The sequence below is a fragment of the Argopecten irradians genome, chromosome 16, assembly GCF_041381155.1.
Source record: "Argopecten irradians isolate NY chromosome 16, Ai_NY, whole genome shotgun sequence".
In the NCBI taxonomy this organism is placed as follows: domain Eukaryota; kingdom Metazoa; phylum Mollusca; class Bivalvia; order Pectinida; family Pectinidae; genus Argopecten; species Argopecten irradians.
In genome coordinates, this window is record NC_091149.1 from 8,801,937 (window position 1) to 8,825,934 (window position 23,998).

Genomic DNA, 23,998 nt, shown 5'->3' on the forward strand with positions numbered 1-23,998 from the left:
CACGCAGTCAAACATGTCTATGACGACAACCCAAGGTCTCTACCAAGTGGTCAATTATCCATAGGTCAGATTGTGTTTTAAATGGTCATTTAGAACCCTGCTCAAGGTTAGTGTTGTATCATTTTAACGTCCTTTTACAGTTTAGGTCATTTAAGGACGTGAAAACCGTAGTACTCAGAGAACAAACACCGACCAGCGGCAAGTACCAGCAACTGCCCCGACATAGTATTCGAACTTAAAACACATCAGCGGAGTGTATATAGTAATATGTCGGGACATCTAACCGTTCGGCCACAGCGAAATCCTACTGAATGGTCTTGATAATAAAGTTTCTTTATTTAGAGGTTGTTGCGAAATCAAGTTTCCTTGTTTGTTTATAGGGAACATCCAACTAAATAAAAAAGACCTTCGAAATGGCCCCTGTGTATACCAGATTGAGCTCAGGTTAGAATTTTATGACGGCCGCTGATTAGCTGGCTAATTATGAATTTCAAAATTAAAAATGTTTTCTGACAGGTAATTATTCCTAGATAACAATGATATGAATTTGGAAATTCATATTGAGATTTAGGTTCAAAATATAAATTTTGATAATGAATAGGTAAAAATATTAGAATTCTCGGATTTTTTAGTGAAAAAAAATGCGCCTGATTTCAATATAGCTACCCTGGTTAGAGTTTGAGCAGAAGGACCCAAACTTATTTTTCTATCTAGTATTATATGAGAACCTAGACTTTAATTAAAGAACACAATAGCTAACTAATATTCCGTTGTTTTAATAAAACAGTACAAAACTTTAACAAAGTTTAACACTGTGGTTATTGTAAGATTATTTAGTCGGTTGTTCTCTTATAGACCTTCGTGTAGGTCTACAATTTATGCAAACTTCGACTCATCGAGGTTTTTATTGTATTTTCGGTATTTGAGCACTTCATTTTGAATTTGCTGTTATCCAGTTGACAATCATACTCCCCTATCATAATTTCCAACTGAATTCATTTCAATGTCTTTACTTACTTTCGATAATACCTTTCACGAAATTGAGCATCTATAATAAATAAAGTATTAATTATTTTCAAATACAGAAAAGCCATCTGAACAGCATGAGATCATTTGAACGTCACAATGATAAATTGAAGCCATAAAAAGCGGATGGCACTTCATAGACTGATTAATGCCAAATGCGCTTGGTATGGTTACAAAGTTGGCCTTCAGTGAAAATGTAAATTCAAGAATGTAAACAACTCTCGCTTTCAGCATGATTATTTTATTTTTCACTTTCTACCATTTAATGATATATTACAGCTTAGGGTTGTTGGAAATTGTTTCTCATGTTCTACCATTTGATGGTGTAATACATTTTGGGGTTGTTGGAGATGAAAGCGTCATTTGCCATGATAGCATCGCCGGTGTGAGGGATCTCGATTACCTCCGCTCCGGCCTCACACGCTTTGGTCGCCATCTGAAATAGATCGAAAATGCTTGTCACAAAAGTTTGCAAATAATAATTTTTTCTTAATCCGATTAAAAAAATTAAAAATAGTTGAATCAATGCATATGATTAATTATATGAACTATTTGATAAAATAAAGTATGTTTAAATGTAACATTCTAGAGATTTTTCAAGGGAATATTTTTCGAAATTAATACATAACGTCAATGTTCGTTTGTGACGTCATGATATCTTCAGGTTTCGCGCCATTCTTAGATTTATTTTTCAAAGGGGTATGCAAAAAAAATTCCCAATTAGAAAGCCTGATTTAGTATGAAAACAAAGAGAAATTCATTGTATCTCATTACATCATATTCCGTCTTTGAATAGTCCAGATTTATCTCCCTTGCGGGTAGGTATCCGTTGTGATATCATTATTTTGTGACCTAAATTTCTGTGTGTTTTCGCATTTTAACAATGTTACTTGCTTAAATAATACCAACTTTGAAAGTAAATCAGCACTTTTAGTTTTTACTTTCTGTCATGCATGTTATCAAAGTATGCAGAACGATTAAGATCATTCAAAGAAAGCCGGGGGGTCAAAATTGTGGACATAATCCACTGCTTGACGTAATTTGCCCTAAACTATATATGGTCTAAACATCAGTTATGTTAACAGATATCAATTACGTTAATTTTCAAATAGCAAGTGCAAATAATACCAAGCCTCATATATCATGAGAGCAATGTTAATGTAAACTGCTTGTCACAGTCAATCACTTCACAGTCAAACTAAAAATGTTATCAAAGCTGAAAGGAATATTTTTCCGTTTGATGTAATTAATTGTCATAAATCGGCTATGTGGTTTTGATACGAATGTCAAATTTGCTTGCAATTGTTCAAGTTGAGTTCAAAAACATTATTTAGTGAGCTGATCATTATACAGAAGTGGTCTTAAAGTAAGTTATAACGTACCTTGAACCCATGCTCCGTGCACCCAATAAACACCCCACTAATCCCACTATCAGTCGTGGCCCGCTTACTGGTCTGACGGTATGAACCATTTCGGAAAGTCCCAATGGGTGTGTACATTCCGATAGAATTGGACGCACAAGCTTCAATCACCTGCAAAGGAAGCATTGATTTTCAATCGTGTCTAGATTTGCCTTTTTTATCACCTAGTCATCTGCACTAACGGGTTTATATCTATTGTAGCGTCATTATAATGTGAACTGTTTAACCTCTTTTTCATGCATAAGATGACGTAGTGCACAGATACACATGACGTAATACACATAACTTGATTATAACGAATCTTCAAACCTTCTTGTTCACTGGAGTTTACCGTCAGAACATTTAAGTCAATGACTTTACCCATCACTTTGAAATGTTTTTCGAACGTCTAATGGGATAATAACATATTCTTTGTGAAACGAAGCGAATCTAAGGAGTTGAATTTGAAGCATTATGGCATCATGTATCCTCGATACTCCAGGGGTTCCGATCACTTTCGATCTCTACACCTCTGGACGATTTCATAGTAAAACTGAAGGCAACAGAACAGGTAATTTAGTCCTTTGGATGCACATCAAAAGAGCCGTATAACGATACAATGTGTGTCTTTGAAGTTGGATGTCGTTCTCTTTATAGTCTTCAAAGATAATTTTGCTGGTTTAGATTGTTTCCTCTGACATGCCTTCATTTTTACAATTAGATAGTCCAGGAGTGTAGAGATCGTAAGTGATAGGAAACCCTGCATTATCGAGGATGGGTATCAATCGACTTAAGGCTATTGTAACATACGAATACACAGTACCGATTGTCCCTGATGCCAGGCCTGTACGTCTGTAGGTATATCATGACAGTGGAGATAGAGGAAGCTTTCTGTAGCTGAAGTCCACCGGTTGGCACAGTGAACTTTAGACGTGACGTTTAGTTCGGCTAATTCCTGGATAACGCCAAATTTGTCACAAAAATGATCCGCTTTAAAGAAAAAAAACATTAAAGAAACCAATGGCACTATATACATCTACAGCTTTACATTTTTAATTAAAAAATAAATAAAATAAAAGTCAACAAAACCAAATAAATTATCAAGTCTTACATCTTTTGATGTATAAGGCATCGAACTACACATATAGTGCTTTATCATTTTACATATACACTATGTATTCTTATCATTTCCTATATACAGATAAATAGTAATTAAAGGGAGAGAACTTCAACATTTCAGCAAGATCATAGGTGGAGTTAGTTTCCTCCCTTCTCGTAAATAGTACCATGTAGAGTATGATTTTTATCGATTTTTTATCTAGGCCTCTTAAACGTCTAAAAACGGTCTTAAGGCACTCTGGTGGGTCAGTGATTATATAATCTGTAACTAATTCTCAGATCCCTTTGCATCAGTCCTGTACAATTGTAAGAATTATTTCATAAAAGACTTCCCGATGAAGCTGATGAAATGCAAATTAATTCTATAAACCCGACTCCACAACAACAAACATAAACATATGCCTACACTATAGGACATGTAGTCTATCACTTAATATATATAGAAACTTCATTTCTAGTCATGATTGTTATGAAATATAAAGATTATTTTCCAAATCAATACGTATCGTCGATGCCTGCGTTATGACATCTACTATTCACGCCATAGAGGTATGAAGAAAACGAATCAGCCAATCATAGAGTCAGATTTAGTATAAAAACACAAAAATTAATTATATTTCCATAACATTATACATTTATTCAAGTTGACCCCTAGATAACTTACTTGGGCAGGGGCTGTTTGTGCAGAGTTCTGTCTGTGAGCTATCGCCATTGCACTGCTGTCCTCCATGTTGTGGTGCTGGACTGTCACAGGCGCGGTTACGGCTCTTATGCCCTTCACCACACGTTGTAGAACATGGGGTCCAATCAGACCAGGTGCCCCATCCTCCAGCCACTAATTACAACATTCATCGATACAGTTAAGAAGGCATGGTGCAGTTCATTTTACCCTCAAGTGGATATGACCTTATGAAGGATAGGGATATTCTTCCCTCGGGTTTAACAACATTCCCACGTATGAAAAGAGTCTTATAATATTCTACCGGATATTGAATGTACAAAAAATCAATCAAAAAAACAAAACAAAAAACAACATGAAATATGCATACATGGTAGGGTTCATGAAGGTAAGTCGAGGTAACTTTCTGCTGAAGACGTTAATATTATGTATTGTAGGTCTATAAAACAAGATTTACTTTTAGTTCTTAATCTAATAACCGATTTTGTAGTAACATGATTCTAAATCATTTCTATGGTATGCCTAGTTGTATTCACAACACCAGATACAGGCTATACAATTAAATTTGGTATATTTGGATTAATGTAACTAAGAGGAGATGCGTGGACATTCTCCCCCTTTGGCCAATGTGTTGGTGGGTTTCGGGAGGCTGCCGTATATGTAAACCAACGTTCTTTAGCGGCTACTTAATTTCGCGATTTTCATTTCAAAATAAGTTCACGAAGATTAACATTCGCATTTTATTTTAAATCAATGGACATTCCCATCAGTATCGATAGTGTAGATATAAATTTGCGGAGATAAACTTTCACGAACTTATTCAAGAAAAGATATCGCTTGCGAAAGTAAGTTGGTTTACAGTAAGTAAAGTAGACAACTTGTTTTGAATGGTAGTGTTATGAAAAGTCATCGAGATTTACTTCCCTTAACATACAATAAGCAATGTGATAATGCTATAAAGAGTACATGTGTTTGTAAGAACAAACCGACAGTTTAACTGTGACGGTTTTAAGTTAACATAACTTTACAAGTCGTAGACAGATTCGTTTGATTGTCTTAGATGAACTTATCTTCTTTGTAAAGCAAACTGAAATAAAAAAAAATCATATTACATGTATATATATATATAATATCATTTCCAATAATAATACATGTCATGTCATAGCATGGCAATGTAAAAAAGATTTGTATGTCAATTTTTTGGATTTCGAGAGTATCCAAAACGTATGTGGAAAGCGATCTTAGAAAAAATGAAGTTATTTCAATCAATTACTTCATCAAAGTCAAAGTTTTCAGATTTTCAGTACAACAGATTTATTTATTATTACTTAAAAATTACAATGTTTAATTATTTGCAAGAGCGATGTAAGACGATAGCAAACAACAAACAAAATCCTCATGGAAATTTATCATATATCTTTATCGTCAGACATATATTCGTAGTTAGCTAGGTTATCATAATGATAATAAGCACCTGCTTGGATTCAATATATTGATCTCATTTCTCATTTTTCATCGTCTTCCTAACTGATTTTCTCCCTTGTAACAGCGTTTGGACTTCAATACATTCCCATAAAATTTGTATGATTGTCTCCTTTTCAGAGTTACACAAGATACACAAAGGGGAGGTAACAAGATTAGTTGTGAATAAAACATTATTAGTTGACAGAATACGATGAACTTCTCTGAACTGAAACCACTGAAGCTTTGTGTTATTGGTGACTTGAAAAGGAATTTTGTAAATATTCGCCCAATCCATACCATCCAAATCATTAAATATCCTGTTTCATTTCAGTTTCCCAGATGTTGATAAGCTATTTTTATCAATCTATTGTAAAAAAATATTGGAGCCTTTCAGTTTTACCCGCAAAAAACTTGGCTAGCCTACCCTCCCCTCTGTGTTTATTTCTCGCTTGTTATCTCTTTTCTTTTTTTCTTATCTCCCCTTTTTCTTCTTTGGTTTCTTTTCCTTCCTATTAAAAAGTGCAATACACATATACTTATTTTAATACCTTTAATACCAATATTCCAGCAATAACTTTTTAGTAATATGAATCAAAACTTCACTTTAGCTTTACAAATAATAATAATAATAATAACACTTGTTTGGAAATGAAAGATGTGTGTAAGGTACATGGGAAAATGATGATTGAATTTGAAGATCATAGCTAGTGCAGTTTTAAGAAATGAATGAAGCTAAAAACTCAGTACTGAGTGAATTAATGTGGTTGGAAGATGTGATAATGACTTGATAATGAATGAAATGATGATGACGGAGATAGTATATTGTATGTATGGTTGATAATTTAGAGGTGAGGAAAGTAACAGTGAGAATGATAATAAGGAAATAATTATGTAATATGTATTGCATATGAAAAACAAAATAAAAAATAAGTTATAAAAAACTGACTTTCTCCTTCTTGTGTGTCACTCAGTTGAGCGTTCGCCACTTGTAACGAAGCTTTGTCTTTTGTCCCTTAGTACAGAGACGCAGCATACTGTGCTAAGTGTGCTCATTAATCAACACAATATGATTGGTTGGTATTGTTAGACAGTATTATAGAAAGACAAGATAAACATTATTATGGTGATGCAACACCTATACACAACTATCTCCCAAACCATACAGACATTCACACATGCAACTTCTTTCAAAATTGAATATAGAAACTACAAAGCTATCGTTTTCCTAGTAAGCTTTCCTTTCAAAGTGAAATTGTTGAGTGAATATGCGACCGCATTTTGGTATTATTCTTACTGAGAATTGCACTGAATATAATATCATTATGCATGCATAATGAATAGATATTCAGCAAAATATGCAGCAAGAAAAGGACCAAAATTTGAGTAGCATCTCTCAGCAGTTTGACTTTGAAAGGATAAATTACTTAAAAAACGTATTTAAATATAAAAAGTCAAGAAATAAATAAACACTGAAACTCAAGTTAAGCCACAACTTTGATCAACGTGGTTATCTTCAAATACACTTATTATCACCAGAGTTAGTGTTCGATTATCATTTTAAGATGTGTTTCAGGTGCACATTGTAGCAAAGAATTAATTGATTAGTCGATCTTATAGGAATTTAAACACTGGACTGGTTCCAGGTTTGCAATTGTTATGGATCAATAACGAATTTAAAAAATACATAATATCGAAATTGATCATAACTTGTCTACTCTTAGTTTCAAATGATCATTCAAATGTAACATTCTAGTATTTGTCTTTCGTGTAATTGTTTTGTACATGTTGCAATGGTTATGATCTGAAAGGAAATTCAGTTTCAGAGTACCTTAAAATTTGCTCATATATCGGAAACAAACCAGTTCTATTGAAAGTCAGATCTGTTAGATTTATGCGTGATAAACTAGAAAACCCACTGTGGTAAAATATGTGTGAAATGTTCAAATTCGTTCGCTGTTCACCATTACATTTTGTTGTCAGACTTATTATGTGCGAATCCTGACTTCTTGCCGGTGGAATAAAGCAGTTTTTGTCAAGATCTACTGAAAAAAATGGTAATGTCTAAAAACAATATCATCCACTAATGAGTGGTTATGCTTTGCATTTGTTTAACATATGTGACATTGGCTTGAGTCTGGTTTCAGCGTACATAGTATCTGGTCTCAGCGTACATAGGGTCTGGTTTCAGCGTACATATTGTACATGCTTAATCGTATTGCTATACCATTTGGAATTTCAACGGTATCAATTAATTTGAATTATTTGTTACATGGTTATGTAATAAATAATTTCCGAAACCTGTCCATTATTAGATAAAATGGATAGTACCGAAATTTCAGAACAGTAACAGCTAGGAAAGGAAGTTATTCTTTCCATGGAATAGTGAAGATTAATAAACAATTTTGAATATTCGGTTGGTCGAATAGGCTTGTTTCGTTTTTTTCTTACAATCGCATTTTTTTTCCTTTTTTAAATGGACTGTCCATTATTCCCCGACTGACCATTATTTTGGGGAAATATGGACAGTGACCTATACTAATGGACAGCGAGTTACATAAGTGTCCATCATATAATATAATTGCCATATACAATTTACTAGCTTTATTTTAATTAACATAATTAGCCGTACATGATTGTTAACACTTTAACAACACTGAATGAAAAAAAGAAAAAACGAAATATCTTGACCATCTTGTTCCATCATTAAACCCCTGCTTAACAGAAAATCATCACCATACCAAAACTTTGGATTGCACAGAGGACGCACTTGATGGTCCAAGAATAAATGCTTGATAATAAATGTGTGTATTTTCGTTTCAAGAAATAATGTCCTATTTAAGAAAAGTCGTTCCTCATACGAAAAAAATAAAATAAACTCACCAGCACATTGGCTAAGTATACAGGAAGCTGTTTCAATATGGTGCCCATGGCAATTATGGCCGCCATGTTGTGGTGTAGGATTATTACAATGGCGGGTCCTGTTACGCTGGCCGTCTCCGCAACTGGTGGAACAGCGAGACCAGTGTGTCCAATCACTCCACCCACCGTTTACTAAGATAAGTGTTTTGGTATTTTACAGGAAATCATGATTTTATGTTACTTTTTGTTGTTGGAATATTTGAGAATAAAATAATTGGACAGTAGGCTAATACATTACGAACATGCATTCTGTGGGAGGTAGACACAATATGAATGCCAACACAGCATTAAACATACAAACCTAGAAATAATAACCGGAATTAACAAATTAAACAAATATGAACTAGGCTAAGTATTAGTTACAAATGGTACAAAAAATAAATTCAAATGACAAGTGCTACATATGACATAACACACATTTTGTCATTTCATTTTATTCTTTCCATGTATTAGTTTACATTAATAAGAACTAATGGTCTCTCAATTAGTTCAGTTTATCAGATGAAGACAAAAGAGTTACGCCCCCTGTCCTTCTATAGCAGTGGAACTCTCCTGTTGGGAGGTGAATAAAATCCTTTTTAATCTAGTTTACGTACAGGGAAGGTGCACAATATTTGCTCCCATAGATTTGTTTGCCAAAAAAATCGCTTGTTGAAGTTTTGTGGTGCCAGCAGTAATTTAGTGTTCATACGGACATTCTTTGTGTGTCTGTTATACAGAATTGGTTTGTATTGAAGCGGATGTCGTTCGATTTTGATATATCGTGTGGTCAGCCGTACCGCATGGTGCGGCCATGGCCTTCCTACCATCGAACACGTGTTCGTCCCGGTTCCAGTTGTTAACACCGTTTAAAAAGAAATGTCTTGTTCCTGGCATCGTCGCTAATATTTTGCCGGAATTTTACTGCATTATCCCCATACCGGAATTTATTTCGGTATTTTTATTTTATTGTAGAATTAATCTTGCACTTCTAGTTCATAGCAATCGGAGTTAGCATTAGCGGAGACATGAATTAGGTATTGATTTTGAGTATTACTATTTTTATTCGTATCGTGATATATTTTCAGACTGTAAGTCGTCATTATTTTTAATGTAAGTGGCGATAATTAATTCGTTTAAGTTGTGTTTGGACTTTGGTATTGTCGTTGATGGGAGTTGCTGCCCTTTGATCATGTGTAAGTGTTGTGTCATCCTCGGTGCCCCGGGCGTTATATATGCTAACGCTGATAGGTAAATGTCCAATGCCGAGTTACCGAGGATGTAGGGGCATGTTTGTATGTCGGATAATGTCGACATGTGTTCTATATGTCCTTATTTGAGTTTCAGTCGTGCGGGGTAAGGGAAAGCGACCCTCGAGGCTCTCTACCAGCCCCTATGTAAGGAACAAGAATGGTTCCATGTCGTTGAGTGCAGCAGCCAGTCGGAGTGAGAATGGTCCCAGTACTTCGAGTGTTACAGCTCCAGCAGTAGCTAGTGGGGGTAACATTGTAGATGATAAAGACAAGGCAAATCTATTAAATGAATATTTCTGTAGGTTTACTAATATTGACGATAGCAAGTGCCTATTTTACAGTTGAAAACTAATAGTGTTTTAAATAATCTACTTGTTACTTCTAATGAAATTTGTGATGTTTTAATTAATTTAAAGCTTGGAAAAGCTTCAGGTGAAGATGGTATAAGTCACCATAGACTTAAATACATGGCTGATACAGTTTGTAAACCTCTTAAGGTTCTTTCATCTACCTGTATATTTCCAAATGAATGGAAAATGGCTAAAGTTATGCCTCTCTTTAAAAAAGGAGATAGGCATTCTATATCAAACTATCGTCCCATTTCTCTCCTTTCTACTGTTCACAGTTGGGAAAGTGTTTAAAAGGGTAATGTTTAAGCACGTGCATAATTATTTAATAATAATAATAATTTATTTTACCAGTTTCAAGCCGGATTTATGCCTGGTCATTCAATAGTATACCAATTAATTGAAATAAATATACCATAACATTTGTCTAAATCTCATACCCGGTATTTGTATGATATTCTGTGACATTTCTAAAGCCTTTGACAGAGTCTGGCACAAATGTCTTATAATTAAATTAAAATCATATGGTATTTCGATTGGGTAACCTTTTGTCCTGGTTAGAACATTACTTAAGAGAAAGACATCAAAACGTATTTATAAACAATTCTTCTGATATTGGTATGATATGAGAAGATGTCCCTCAAGGCTCAATTCTTGGACCACTTCTTTTCCTTATTTATATAAATGATTTAGCTGATGAACTTCAATCAACAAACACGTTTATTCGCTGATGACACTACCCTTATAAAGTCATCATCTTCATGTCGTGAATTAGAAACAGATTTACATAGGGATTTAGATAAATCAAATCGATGGGCAAAACGTGGCTTGTTTCTTTTAATCCTAATAAAACTGAGGTAATTTTTATATCAAATTTTGATAACATTGACAAATATTTGGACTTAATTTTTGATGGAACATTTTAGATTTTAGTAGTTTTCATAGACATTTTGAGGTCATTTTAATTCAAATGCTAAATGGTCTGATCACATCAATGAAATTTATAAATCAGTTATAAAAAAAAAAAAAAAAAAAAAAAAAAAAAAAAAAATAATAATAATAATAATAATATCCTAAGGAAAATCAAATATATGTTAAAGCATGATGCTCTTTTAAGAATTTATAAGTCTTTTATTTTACCTGTTCTTGAATATGCATGTGAAGTTTGGGACGGATGTTCTCAGGCTAATTATTAGCGGATTACCGTGTTATACTAGAAATGAATCATTATATTTTGAAACAAATTTGGAACCCCTTTCAGACAGAAGAGCTAAAAGAAAACTACAGTTACTTTATAAGATAAATAACTTATTACCTCCTACTAGGCTATCATAATCCTTATACTTTAAGAAATTGTGAAAGTTTCCAAATTCCAATTATCGACTCCACTACAACAAAATCTTTCTTTCCCACTACTTAAAGAAGCTCGAACAACTTAGATGTTAAAGTTAAATCTTTACCTTTTTCTTCCTTTAAACTAGCTCTTTCTCAGTCTATATCTATGAGTCTACCATGTTATTTTAATTATGGAGAAAGAAAATTTAATATTATACATACTAAATTAAGTCATCAGTGTAGTTCTCTAAACGATGACCTTTTCCGTGTAAATTTGGCACCAAATTCTATTTGTATAAATTGTGGCTACACTTGTGAAAATGCTAACCATTTCTTTTTTGTATGTTAAAATTATGCTGCTGCCCATACAGAAATGCTCCAAGTTTTAAATGATTTAGATATACAAGTAAATTTAAATTTATTACTTTATGGAAATGAAAACTTGGCTTTGGAAGTAAACTGTCATGTATTTGAACTTGTGCATTCATTTATAAAGTCCAGCAGAAGATTTGGAATTCTACATAATATTATAATACATAGTATATATCTTGTTGTTATATACTCTGACAAATATACCCGTAATTATTATTTATACCTATAGTATGTATGTCATCACCTGTAAATATTTTATGTTGATTGAAGAAGGCTTCTTAAGTTGAAATAACTGCCTAATCCATTTGTACATTTATGACAATAAGATATGTTTAAAAGTCAAAGGGTAACAGGGAACCGGTCCATGGTCCTTTATCAGCAGATCAGCTAGAGTCTGTTTTGAGCAGGTGTCTGCCAGGGTTGCCCAACAGCTAGTGGAAGCAGTCCATCAGGCAACTGAGCTGGTTTGCACAACTCCCCGGCCTGAAGGTACTAGTAATTCAGAATTCATTACAATCTTTGGCATGAAATGTAAGCCATTTTAACCCAATCCTACATCAGGTTCAAAGCGTTTGTGACGATTTGGGTGTTTCAGTATCATGCACTATAAGACAAAAGATAATCATTAGGGAATTTGTTGGCCTTGGGCAGCTTTTGTCAAAACCTGCCCCAATTGTTGAAGATAAACATTTTTCTGTTGTTAACGGGCAGTTGGTAATGTAAGAAAAACAAAAGAGTGTGAAGATAAATGACATTGATATGTGGACGGATGCTTTTACTATTTTCATTTCTGTCTATATATCTGCCCATCCTGAGGATATTTCTGGGTTGTTAAAGTATATGCATACAGTTAAGTTAGGGGCCAGGAGAACTGGGGGACTGACATGGAAATTTTATGACGAACAGTTTCGCCTTAAAAAGGTTCGTCACAATTCATTGCGATGGTATCAGGTGTACCAGGAGTTGTGGCTCCTCTATATGTATGGAAATTCTGGAGTAGTAGGTAATAAGTCTGGTCAAAAACAAACAGATGTCTGTAATTCATGTTAAGACTATATGATAGAGTTGATAGCCATCTTCCTATCTCATGATTACCAGAGTTGTTAGTTAAGTTAATACAGATATTATCAGTGGTTTGTAGTCGGTATTATTTTCAGCTCGCCTTTTACAATTGTTGAACCACCAGCCCATTTAGTTATACATTGTGGGGTGAATGATGTAGCACAGGTTAATTCATGCGAGTTAAGGCATAGGCTGATATTAAGGATTGTTGACGAATTTTCAGGATATGTTCCCTACCAATAGACTGGTGTGTCAGCCATTTTACCTCGCATTAATTGGCGGGGTGAAGTTAATTTACAGTTAAACTGATTCCAGTGAGAATCATTAGCCAGATAGGGTCTTGCAATGGTAGGTGAGGTGGTTGTTACATTGAGACATCCAGAAATAACTGATAAGAACTAAGTTTTGTTTTCGGATGGTGTTCACTTGAGTCGGATAGTAATCTGTTTTTTGTATCGTTTGCAGCATTTGTAACTAGCACAGAAAGAGTTTCTTCTCCTTTTTGCGAATTAGGCACTTGGGCCTGGTTGCTTTAGTTTTAAGCAAATGTAGTTGGTAATTGTTTGGTGCACGTTTCGTTAAGTTGGTGCTTGCAGTCAGGACAATCATAAATCAAAAAAAAAAAAAAAAAAAAAATTGAATACAAAATTTATTGATTGATTTTGTTTTGCTATGCTGCATTGATTTGTATATTTTGGAGGAAGAGTTTGATATTGCTGGTTTTATTTGTGGTCGCCCTAATACGCCCAAATTTTGGTTGGGTCGGTGTCCTCTTTTATGCGATTTGCATAATTTTTGTGCGTACATTTGTTTGGTTACGCTTCCAGCAGAGCAATTGGCTCATTTTGACATCTGCTCTTCCTCATATTTGTTATTTTGGCACTTATTTGTATGGTGCATCTTGTTATTTTAGCATTTTATATGCTATTTTTGATATGGCTTGGCACTTATTTGTATGGTGCATCTTGTTATTTTAGCATTTTATATGCCATTTTTGATATGGCTTTATGCAGCAAATTTATTTATATTTGGCCATTTTTTCTTGGAATTGTCCTGACTGTAACGCATTTCTGTTGGCGGTGACAACATCTAATGTTGTCATTTGGCGGTGTTTCACTTGGAGCAACAGAAAATGCTGATATAGAATTTGTAAGTCTATTATATACAACAGCTTCTATTTTGTGGAATTTCCTGTTCCCAGTTTCCATTTTAATATTAGCTGTTTTTAATTCTCATGTTGAAGCTTTGGCCAACTTCTGCCATTCCTATTAGGTTAAAAATATATTCAAATATAGTTTAATATTCCCATTGAAGGCTAAGTATTATAATGAAGGTTGTTATTGATTGAATATTGATTGGATATTTTCAATTAAAATTAAGTCTTGGTAAATATCAATTTTGTGTTTGTCTTCTATTTGATAATAAGAACTAATGGTCTCTCAATTAGTTCAGTTTATCAGATGAAGACAAAAGAGTTACGCCCCCTGTCCTTCTATAGCAGTGGAACTCTCCTGTTGGGAGGTGAATAAAATCCTTTTTAATCTAGTTTACGTACAGGGAAGGTGCACAATATTTGCTCCCATAGATTTGTTTGCCAAAAAACCCACCCTTCCCACCCATTTTTCTATTGCTAGTGTGCTGATTGATATCTTGCGTTTCTGCTGTCGGTTTTTAATTTGTATGTTTCAGCTCATCACTTCCTGTGTGAAGATCCTTCGTCGAGGCTTCAGCATGATTTCCCAGTGCAGTGGAAGTTATTCCAGGGCATCACAGATTGTTTGGGACATATTGCGGTAGCAAGAATTATCTGAACTTTGTCGTGAAATTAATTGTTCCGTGTAAATTCCATTTGGCGGTGTTTCACTTGGAGCAACAGAAAATGCTGATATAGAATTTGTAAGTCTATTATATACAACAGCTTCTATTTTGTGGAATTTCCTGTTCCCAGTTTCCATTTTAATATTAGCTGTTTTTAATTCTCATGTTGAAGCTTTGGCCAACTTCTGCCATTCCTATTAGGTTAAAAATATATTCAAATATAGTTTAATATTCCCATTGAAGGCTAAGTATTATAATGAAGGTTGTTATTGATTGAATATTGATTGGATATTTTCAATTAAAATTAAGTCTTGGTAAATATCAATTTTGTGTTTGTCTTCTATTTGATAAATCATATGACTCCACATCACCAAACCAACAACTAGGGATACAAAGAACAACACGACCTATACTTTTCATTAGGAATTCAATTCCTCATACACATACACGATACAAACTCACCAGCACATTGGCTAAGTATAAGCTGTTTCAATATGGTCCCCATGGCAAGTATGACCGCCATGTTGTGGTGTAGGATTATTACAATGGCGGTTCCTGTTACGCTGGCCGTCTCCGCAACTTGTAGAACAGCGAGACCAGTGCGACCAATTACTCCACCCACCGTTTACTAAAGATAAGTGTTCGGGTAGATAACAGGAAATCATGGTTTTATGTTACTTTTTGTTGTTGGAATATTTGAGAATAAGATGGTAGGATAGTAGGCGAATGCATTACGAACATGAACTTTATGAGAGGTAGAAACAATATGAATACCAACACAGCATTAAATAAACAAAACTTGAACTCCGCAACTGGTGGAACAGCGAGACCAGCTCGTCCAATAACTCCACGCACCATTCACTGATTTAAGTGTTTGGGTATTATATAAGATTACACGAGGATGATTGACAATGTAATAGTTTAACAGTACACAGAAACAACAAAGCATGATTTGTATTTGAACCTTAATTAAATCCAGCTAAACAAGCAATTTTATATTTCGAGAGACAATTCATGATATTTCCACCACTTGAATTAGGACTGTGGCCAGGCTTTTCAAGCATTTGAATGGCCATGATTTAAATGATTTTATAACTTGTTTCTGAACAACAATGATAACCTCATCAATCTTATCTTATTACATTATAATTTATGACATTATTCATTTTTAGAGTAATGTTATCGACTTCGGAAATGAAACAATGCCGCAAATGTATAAATAAAAACGGTTACAAAAGACACGGGCTAAAATTAAAACTCACTTGTGTGTGAAATAAATTTCGTATCCAGCAACTACTCTTACTGTAACCTTCATATACATTTCAACAAAAATATACCTTTAGTAACATTTTAAATGCATTGGAAGGGAATAAGACTTTTATAGCAAACCTCGATGACTACGAAATCCACCAACAATATTTACAAAACAATCATACCTTTACACTTTACTGTTTTCCTTTTGTTCTGCATAATTTACAATTTCGGTTGGGATTTAGATTCATGTAAAGTGAGCCTTAAAGTGAGCCTTAAATGTTCATTTTATTTAAGATATGATAAAAAATTAGGGATTTCCTCTTATGTTGTCTTACCTTGCCGGCAAAATTTAAAACCTCGAAACGCAAACACAATTTAAGATGCTTTTATCACATAACTACAACAACGTAAAGTTAGAAGAATTTCAACGTCAAAATGTGTTACAAACACCCATCCATTACCGCTTTTTGTTACGATGTCCAGGAACCCTGACCTCACGTAATGGTCTACTGACGTGGGGCCATCACACTATTAGTCCGTCTTTGCATATTACAGAGTTAGCTCCCTTGAGGGTAGGTATCGATTGTTACGTCATTATTTTGTGAGCGCAATTCACGTCTTTTTCTCCGAAATGTATGACGTTACGCTCGAAAAAACGTGACGTAACAATCGATACATACCCGCAAGGGTAGATAACTCTGTAATATGCAAATACAGAATAGATTCCTGTCAGGCACAGTCCGCTAAAAGCGATTCAGTTCATATAAAAATCCAATTTAAGTCCAATACAAAAGAATTAAGACCCTACCGTGCCCATGTTTTTAACATTTTCGCGACGATTTGTTTCCGAACGCTCTGGACTCAGAATCATGAAACAATCAATTGAAGTCCAAAACCGTCTTTAGTTTAGACTTAACCAATTAAATATGACGTTATAAAAAGTTACATATTAATGATTTGCTAAGTCAACACTTAATTCTAATATCATTTTATGTTCCTGGAGCCTGGTCGCCTGCGAAAAGGCAAATTTGCACGCGAAAAATTATACAGTTATAAAGTTAACAGTAAGTTAATTTATGTTTTTTCCTTTATTTTTTGTATATTTGTACCATTGATGTACCAAATAGTAAGAAGTAATGAAGAACTGAATTATGGGAAAGTATACCTGCACATGATCCGCCAGTACACACTCTGACTTCAATGTCCTCAAGACAGTTAGATGCACAATGTCGAGTCTGTATCCCCTCGCCGCACGAGACACTGCAGGGGCCATAGTCCATCCACACGGCTATTCAAAAAATAATATTTATACATATATACTATAATTGAAATTTCAGGCTTTTATTATGATATCAGTGGATTCCCACTTCTTATGTCAACGTAAACAAAACTCATATTTTGAAGGTGTTAGAACAAGAACTTTCTTGCAGCACAAATTAACTTTAAGGAATCTCTTACTGCCATTGAACCCCATCTGTGAACGCCGAAAGTATACCTGCACCCTTCCCTTTCCCTACCAAAGCACTGTATAAATAACACTAGAAATTCTTAAATCAGTACTGCCCTATTGCTTTTAAGTTTTATATATATATATATGGAGACGGATTAATATAAGTAAAGTGTACTTGTTTCTGTATCCAACCTTTTTTACATGTATATTGTACTGTATCGTTATTGAATTGAATAAAATATTGTTTAAACCAAAGTGTAATACAAAACAATTACAATAAGTATCAATAGTACAGGATCAAAGACGAGTACTACGCGACGTCGAGAATCAAAACGTTTTCTCATTGGATGGTTCGTTTACAAGGTGGGCGGGGTCAAATATAACTTGAAGGGCTCGTGGCTTTGGATGTTGGACGGGGCCTTCATATGTATACATATATCAGCGAGGACCGATGATATGTAAACATAAACAATTATATTATTTTAAGATTGATCAAATTATTGTTGGTGTTATTTTCTTTTTTAATTAGCACCTGGCTTAGTTTTCATTATCGACAATATCAATTTGGGAAGGTCAGGAAACTCATAATCTATACATAAAAGAAATTTGGAGAACACACACAGGTTATGAATGGCTCGTATTACTGTACGTACATGTAGAAATCTTCATCTTACATCTCTGGTATTTTTGGTATATTTTGCCTCTCATACTGAAAGGTTATAATTTTGTAACATGAATAGGCCTATAACATCTAATTTTAAATTTTAGGCGAATGCTTGCAACACTAGGACAATTAAGATGTGGGGTTTGTTTAAATTTGGATACATCTCAATTTAACCTGAATATAAATTTACGAATACAAATTAAAAACTGTTTTGGTTTTTGTAATAAACTAGTATTAATTACGATGTATGTGTTAAATGCAATACAGATATATGTAAGCTTTTCTTGTAAGCTTAATGCACCGTGAAACACGCCATGATCTAATAAACTAAGAGTTAAGGCAGACACGTATACGAAAAGGCGCAATGATTTCTCTTATGAACCGATACAATATTTGCTAAATGAATTTTAGTGATAGCGAAAGTATAATTGAAGTAATAAAACACCTTTTATGGTAAAGAACTGAATTTCAACGAGAGTATGAATAACAACGCAATTTTTAAATCTATGAGGATTTAATATCGTAAGGTTTTGAAAATAATTGACTTTATCAAGCAGCGAATATTTACATTAATTTTTTTAATAAAATGCGCCAGCATGTTAACAACTCCAAATATTTGATGAAAAACTAAACCAAGAAATATAATGATTTAAACACAATAAGGTAAAATTCACATGAATCTATATCCCGGGCTATACTCGTCATGAAATTTTGATATTTTTTAAGTTTTAGATATTGCCTAGAATCTTGTTTTGTGACAAATCATTTTTAATAAAACGAATATATATGATCATGACAAATATAATTAATTACTGATAAAAGGAAACGGAACTTTTTTTTGTCAACGAAAATCTAGAGCCACAAAATTGATTAAAATATTTATGTTTTATGTAAATGAAATCAAGTTGATTTGAAATCTCCATTCTACAAGCAGATAATTACACAAGGAATATTATCACTAAGTTTTATGATCAACACGTTTTATCATAGTTTCGGTCTCGCTCATGCATATATTACGAGCAGGAGACACATGGATATTAATTATGTGAATGTTAAAAATCTGGAGGTTTTTTGTTGCAAAGGAGGCTGGTGAGCCTTAGTGACGGGACTTTATATCGATATGTAGGATGATTTTGAAAGGAAAATCATCGCTCTTTCCAGCGGTAGTAGCCGATTTTATGATGATGTGCTAGAAGCCGCTAAAGGTAGGCGGGCTAGAAATTTAGCCAAAACGTTCAGCTGACGTTTGATCTTCAGCAAATGAGACTTCAATCATATTTAACTCCACCTTCTTCAAGTTCAGCCAATCATCGCCACCTTAGAGTGAGTGGGACGCGACTATCTTGTTGCATCACTTCATTCAATACAATGTACACTCGCTACAGTACTGTAGTATAGTACTTTCGTCGTTCACAGATAGGGTTCAACGGCATTAACTTCAAATTCCCCATTGAAGTATCACAGACGCCTTCAACTTAATTTAAGATTTTTCCTTATCTACTTTAATGCTTTCCTATGGGGGATTTTAAGCTAAATAAACCTTCAAGTTCAGGAATGTTCCTGAAACTGAACGTATTTTATAATGTATAACGCATATAAACAACACAAATCCTATTGTTAATTGTCCTAATCCTGCAATGAAAATAACAATGCATCACTTGCCATATAACTCCATAAAAATGACACAAAAATCATCACATGTTGATCTACTTATACAATAAATCAAGTTACATTGCAGGCATACGTGTATGACTTTATCAAATTATATAATATACATACGTGTATGACTTTATCAAATTACATTGCAGGCATACGTGTATGACTTTATCAAATTATATAATATGCATACGTGTTTGACTTTATCAAATTACATTGTATGCATACGTGTATGACTTTATCAAATTATATAATATACATACGTTTATGACTTTATCAAATTACATAGTATACAAATGCACATACGTGTGTGACTTTACCAAATTACATTATATTAACACGTATATGACTTTATCAAATTATATAGTATACATAAGTGTATGACTTTATCAAATTACATACATATGTAGTATACATACGTGTAAGACTTTCAGTGTGGCAGCAGGAGCTATGACAGGTTGAACAATCTGAAAACAAGTGCAGTGAAATCAAACGACTTTAAAATGCAAAAATGCTGTAAGGCCTAAAATGTGAAATCAATTTGAAAATGTATGTTAAGAGATCATGAAAATAAACATTAAGCATAAGTGGAGATGGTTTTATCTTTACTTTGTAATAACTATGCTATAATATAGTAAAAACGAGAACAATTGATCATATTTTTGCGTCCATGAAATATTGAAAGCTTACGTCATTATGACGTTAGAATTCATTTGTATTTGGCCCTACTCGGCAATTTCAAGTTGCCATACATTTCTTAATTCATTCTATGTAATGTAAATTTTATTTCAAGCATAAAATTACTGCATTTATTTCAAATAATTCGTAGACTGAGTTTTCGGTCAACATGTGTTATGTTGAACTCTCGGAAGGAACTGTTGCCTTCGGCCTCAGGCAACAGTTTGGCATAGCACATGTTGATCTCAAACTAAGTCAACAAATGTATTGTATAACGTGATCTTACCGTGATGAGAGTGATGGTAATGGGTTCCTCTTTTTCTCCCACAACACCACGTCATGCAATGCGAAGAGCAGGCTCTCTTTGATTTATAAGTAGCTATCAAGATAGGCAAATATGGTGAAAACATAATTGAATGCAGTTTAACAGAAAACCATAGCCTCTATGCAAAGTAAATGTTTCCTTCTGTACACTTTTTCATAACTTGATATATGGGGAAAGAGATATATCAGTACGTATGTATTATGAATATATGAAATACACAAGAAGTTCCGGATGTGCGCTATTACTGGGAGAGTTCGGGCGCTGACTAAAGACTATATTACACGTGCATATAAGCAACAAAAAATCACTACCATGCTTTCAAAAACTTACGCATGCGCAAAGACATTCTAATTGCCGTTGAACAACGAAAGAAAATCAGTGGTTGAGCTCTAGTTTATAAGACATGCGCATTACAATTTCTTGTTTTTGTGCACATGCGCACTACATGTAACAAGTAAGCTCGATCACGCCCAAGGTCCACTACAGTCACTATATAGCTTGCGCCCGAACTCGCCCACTGATCTTCACTAACAATTCGTGTAGCGTTTTATATTATTTGATGTTGCGTTCGAGCTTATTAACTATCCCTCACAAGTTAAAGAGAAAGATTATATATCGCAGAAGTGGTTGGATATATCAAATCCATTTAAAAGCTCCAAAACTCGTCTAAAATGTCGACCAGTTTTTAACAGCATACTGCATGATCAAACATTCTAATAGGTTACGGATATGTTACTCCGAGAATTTTTTTTAAATGCATGTAGTTGTTCATTCCTTAAACTATGTTTTAAAACATAAACTTTGGTTATATAGGCTTGTGAGAAATCAATAGTGAAATAAATCTGCTTTCGAATTTTAGAAAATGTTCAAAGGAAACTTACGTGTACAGTTCGCCAAATAAAGCTTGTCAGTATTTTGCACAAATCCGGTCTGTAATGTAATATTATGAGCAATACAAACCTCTCGATGACCATGAAACTACAAGCATAACGTAATAAAAGGGTTTAAGACCCTATTTAACCTAGTGATCATTGGTATGCCTTGTTTATTAACATTTCTTGGGTATATGTGGACATAATTAAGTTATAAAACAGTTTATTTACATCAAGCCTTAACTTCAAAATGTGTCTGGTATGATTTCATTATCGAAATAATGATCAGAGATCAAAGAGTTTAAAGATGCTCCACCGTTGACGAATGGCATTTTCCAAAAACCGGAGCAGACGAATAAGTATTTTCTTCGTTTAAAAAAACAACTTATTTACATCATTAGAGTCATTGAAAAGTTAAGGCATCTTATTTTATTTCAAAATTAAAAATTATATTGAAAATAATAAATTGCTTCCTGAAAAAAAATGCGCCATGCCAATATGGAATGAAGTACTGATTGCACTTGTATCAAGAGAAAAAATTATTTTCTTTGTGTTGGTTGTGATGATTATATACACATATACACGATTAAACACCAATTATTGTTCAAATGATGGGTATCGGTTAAGCTCTCTCTGTTTGTTTAACAACCATTGGTGTATTCTTTCTTTATAAAATATATATCATAATCATAGTTTTGAAGAGGTTTGGAAATCTTCTAACATGAAACATCTGCATGGAAACAAAAACCGTTTTTAACACCCAAAGAAAAAATGTAGTTACAAATGTTGAAGGAGTTATGGAAACCTGTGCATTAGGATGTCAAATTATCCGGGCTGGTGTAGGGATGTTGATGGGCCCTTTTGATTTTTTTTTTTTTTTAGATTTCTTGTATAATAAATTTTAAAAAGTATTTATGGACCTACCAAGGTATCTGTCTTTATCTCGATCCACGACTCATATTTGTCATACTGTGTTTCTTCCAAACAGGAACCGGAAGTCAGCGTATCGATAGGAAATGAATTCTGGGATGCTGCAGCTAGTATTGGAATATCTGATTGTGCGCACAAGCAGGGGTCATTTGCTACTGTGAAGTTAATCGTCAGAAAGCAAACCAAAAACACAGCGGACAACATCCTACAAAATTAATAACGATTAATGATCATTGTTCAGTTGATCTGGCTAGGTGTCCTATTAAGATCTAACTTCATTTAAGGACTACCGCCACTGTATGCAATGAGTTACGTAATTTAGTTACAGTATATTTTGGCAGGCTGCGGTATATTCATGTTTTATCTTACTGTAATAGCGGAAGTCTTGCTCTATTATAGTAATATCTAAATGAACAAATTTAATCGATACATATGAAAAATATCACCCGATGTGCATGCAAAGCATCAATTTAGAAATGATATAATAGATTGTTCTATTCATCTATATCTATTGCTATTTCATTTAAGCAAAATTTATTAACAAAAAATCACTTATATGAAATAATTTGTATACTGTCTGCTGTAGCAATATTCCTAAACTTATAATTTCATTATCTCAAAATATAGCACAGGTTTATTAATAAAGATAAACTTGTTTAAGAGAATCGGGATATCGACATCGATAGCATATCTTTTCGATTGGTTAGGCATTGAAATGTAAGTGTAATAAAATAATAATAATGAAGTAAGTCATAGTTTTCAATAAATCATGACGTGCTACCTACAGCATTACAATTAACGATACGATAAATTCCAGCGTATTATAAGTACAACGCAATAATACGCCCTAAACAGAATATATCTCACGTAACATGTAATTTTTCCTAACAATACCTTATATTGTTGATTCAGATCGACAGATCCGTCCTGGCTTTGTAGTTGTGCACTTCAGATGCCGTTATCTTTTAAAATAGTTTATCGTGATACCGAGACACGCGATAAGGTCAAGGTCATTTCACTCTCACGGTTAGTAGTACAATTATTCCGACCCAGACGTATATTCTATTTTAGATTTATAAATAGGAATGTGACCAAATATCTAATAACCTATTTGTTTTGAATTTACTTTTGTCTGAGTATTATCATGGCTCATATAATTTGTACTTAACTATTTGTATCATTGAAAAGACAATTAGCTTAATGAGGTCAAGATACTTAATTAGTTTTAATATCTTCCTTTCATATTACTGCAAAATCTTCTCCTTTTCCTTAAAACCATTGAAATGGAACACATTTTTGAAAAAAACCCAACCCAAAACTAAATCAATATTTAACAAAAAATAAAATAAAATAAAGATATCAAGGTTAGTTGCTTAAGAAATGTTTAAAAAATATG

At 33.7% G+C, this 23,998-nt stretch overlaps 1 protein-coding gene and 1 long non-coding RNA gene across 2 annotated transcripts; one reads left to right on the forward strand and one right to left on the reverse strand.

Annotated features, from left to right (window-relative positions):
* Positions 1-1,247: 1,247 nt before the first annotated feature.
* LOC138310667 (thrombospondin-1-like) lies at positions 1,248-23,571 on the reverse strand. Its single transcript, XM_069251998.1, has 10 exons — positions 23,497-23,571; positions 22,597-22,807; positions 21,682-21,730; positions 20,762-20,854; positions 20,217-20,264; positions 17,193-17,315; positions 4,210-4,380; positions 3,250-3,416; positions 2,409-2,558; positions 1,248-1,462 (listed from the first exon to the last, which is right to left on the reverse strand). Exons 2-10 carry the CDS (start codon positions 22,804-22,806, stop codon positions 1,337-1,339), a joined length of 1,137 nt encoding a protein of 378 aa, XP_069108099.1. The 5' UTR covers position 22,807; positions 23,497-23,571; the 3' UTR covers positions 1,248-1,336.
* LOC138310668 (uncharacterized) lies at positions 8,929-11,255 on the forward strand. Its single transcript, XR_011206470.1, has 2 exons — positions 8,929-9,331; positions 9,934-11,255. It is a non-coding gene; the product is annotated as an uncharacterized lncRNA (long non-coding RNA).
* Positions 23,572-23,998: the final 427 nt, after the last annotated feature.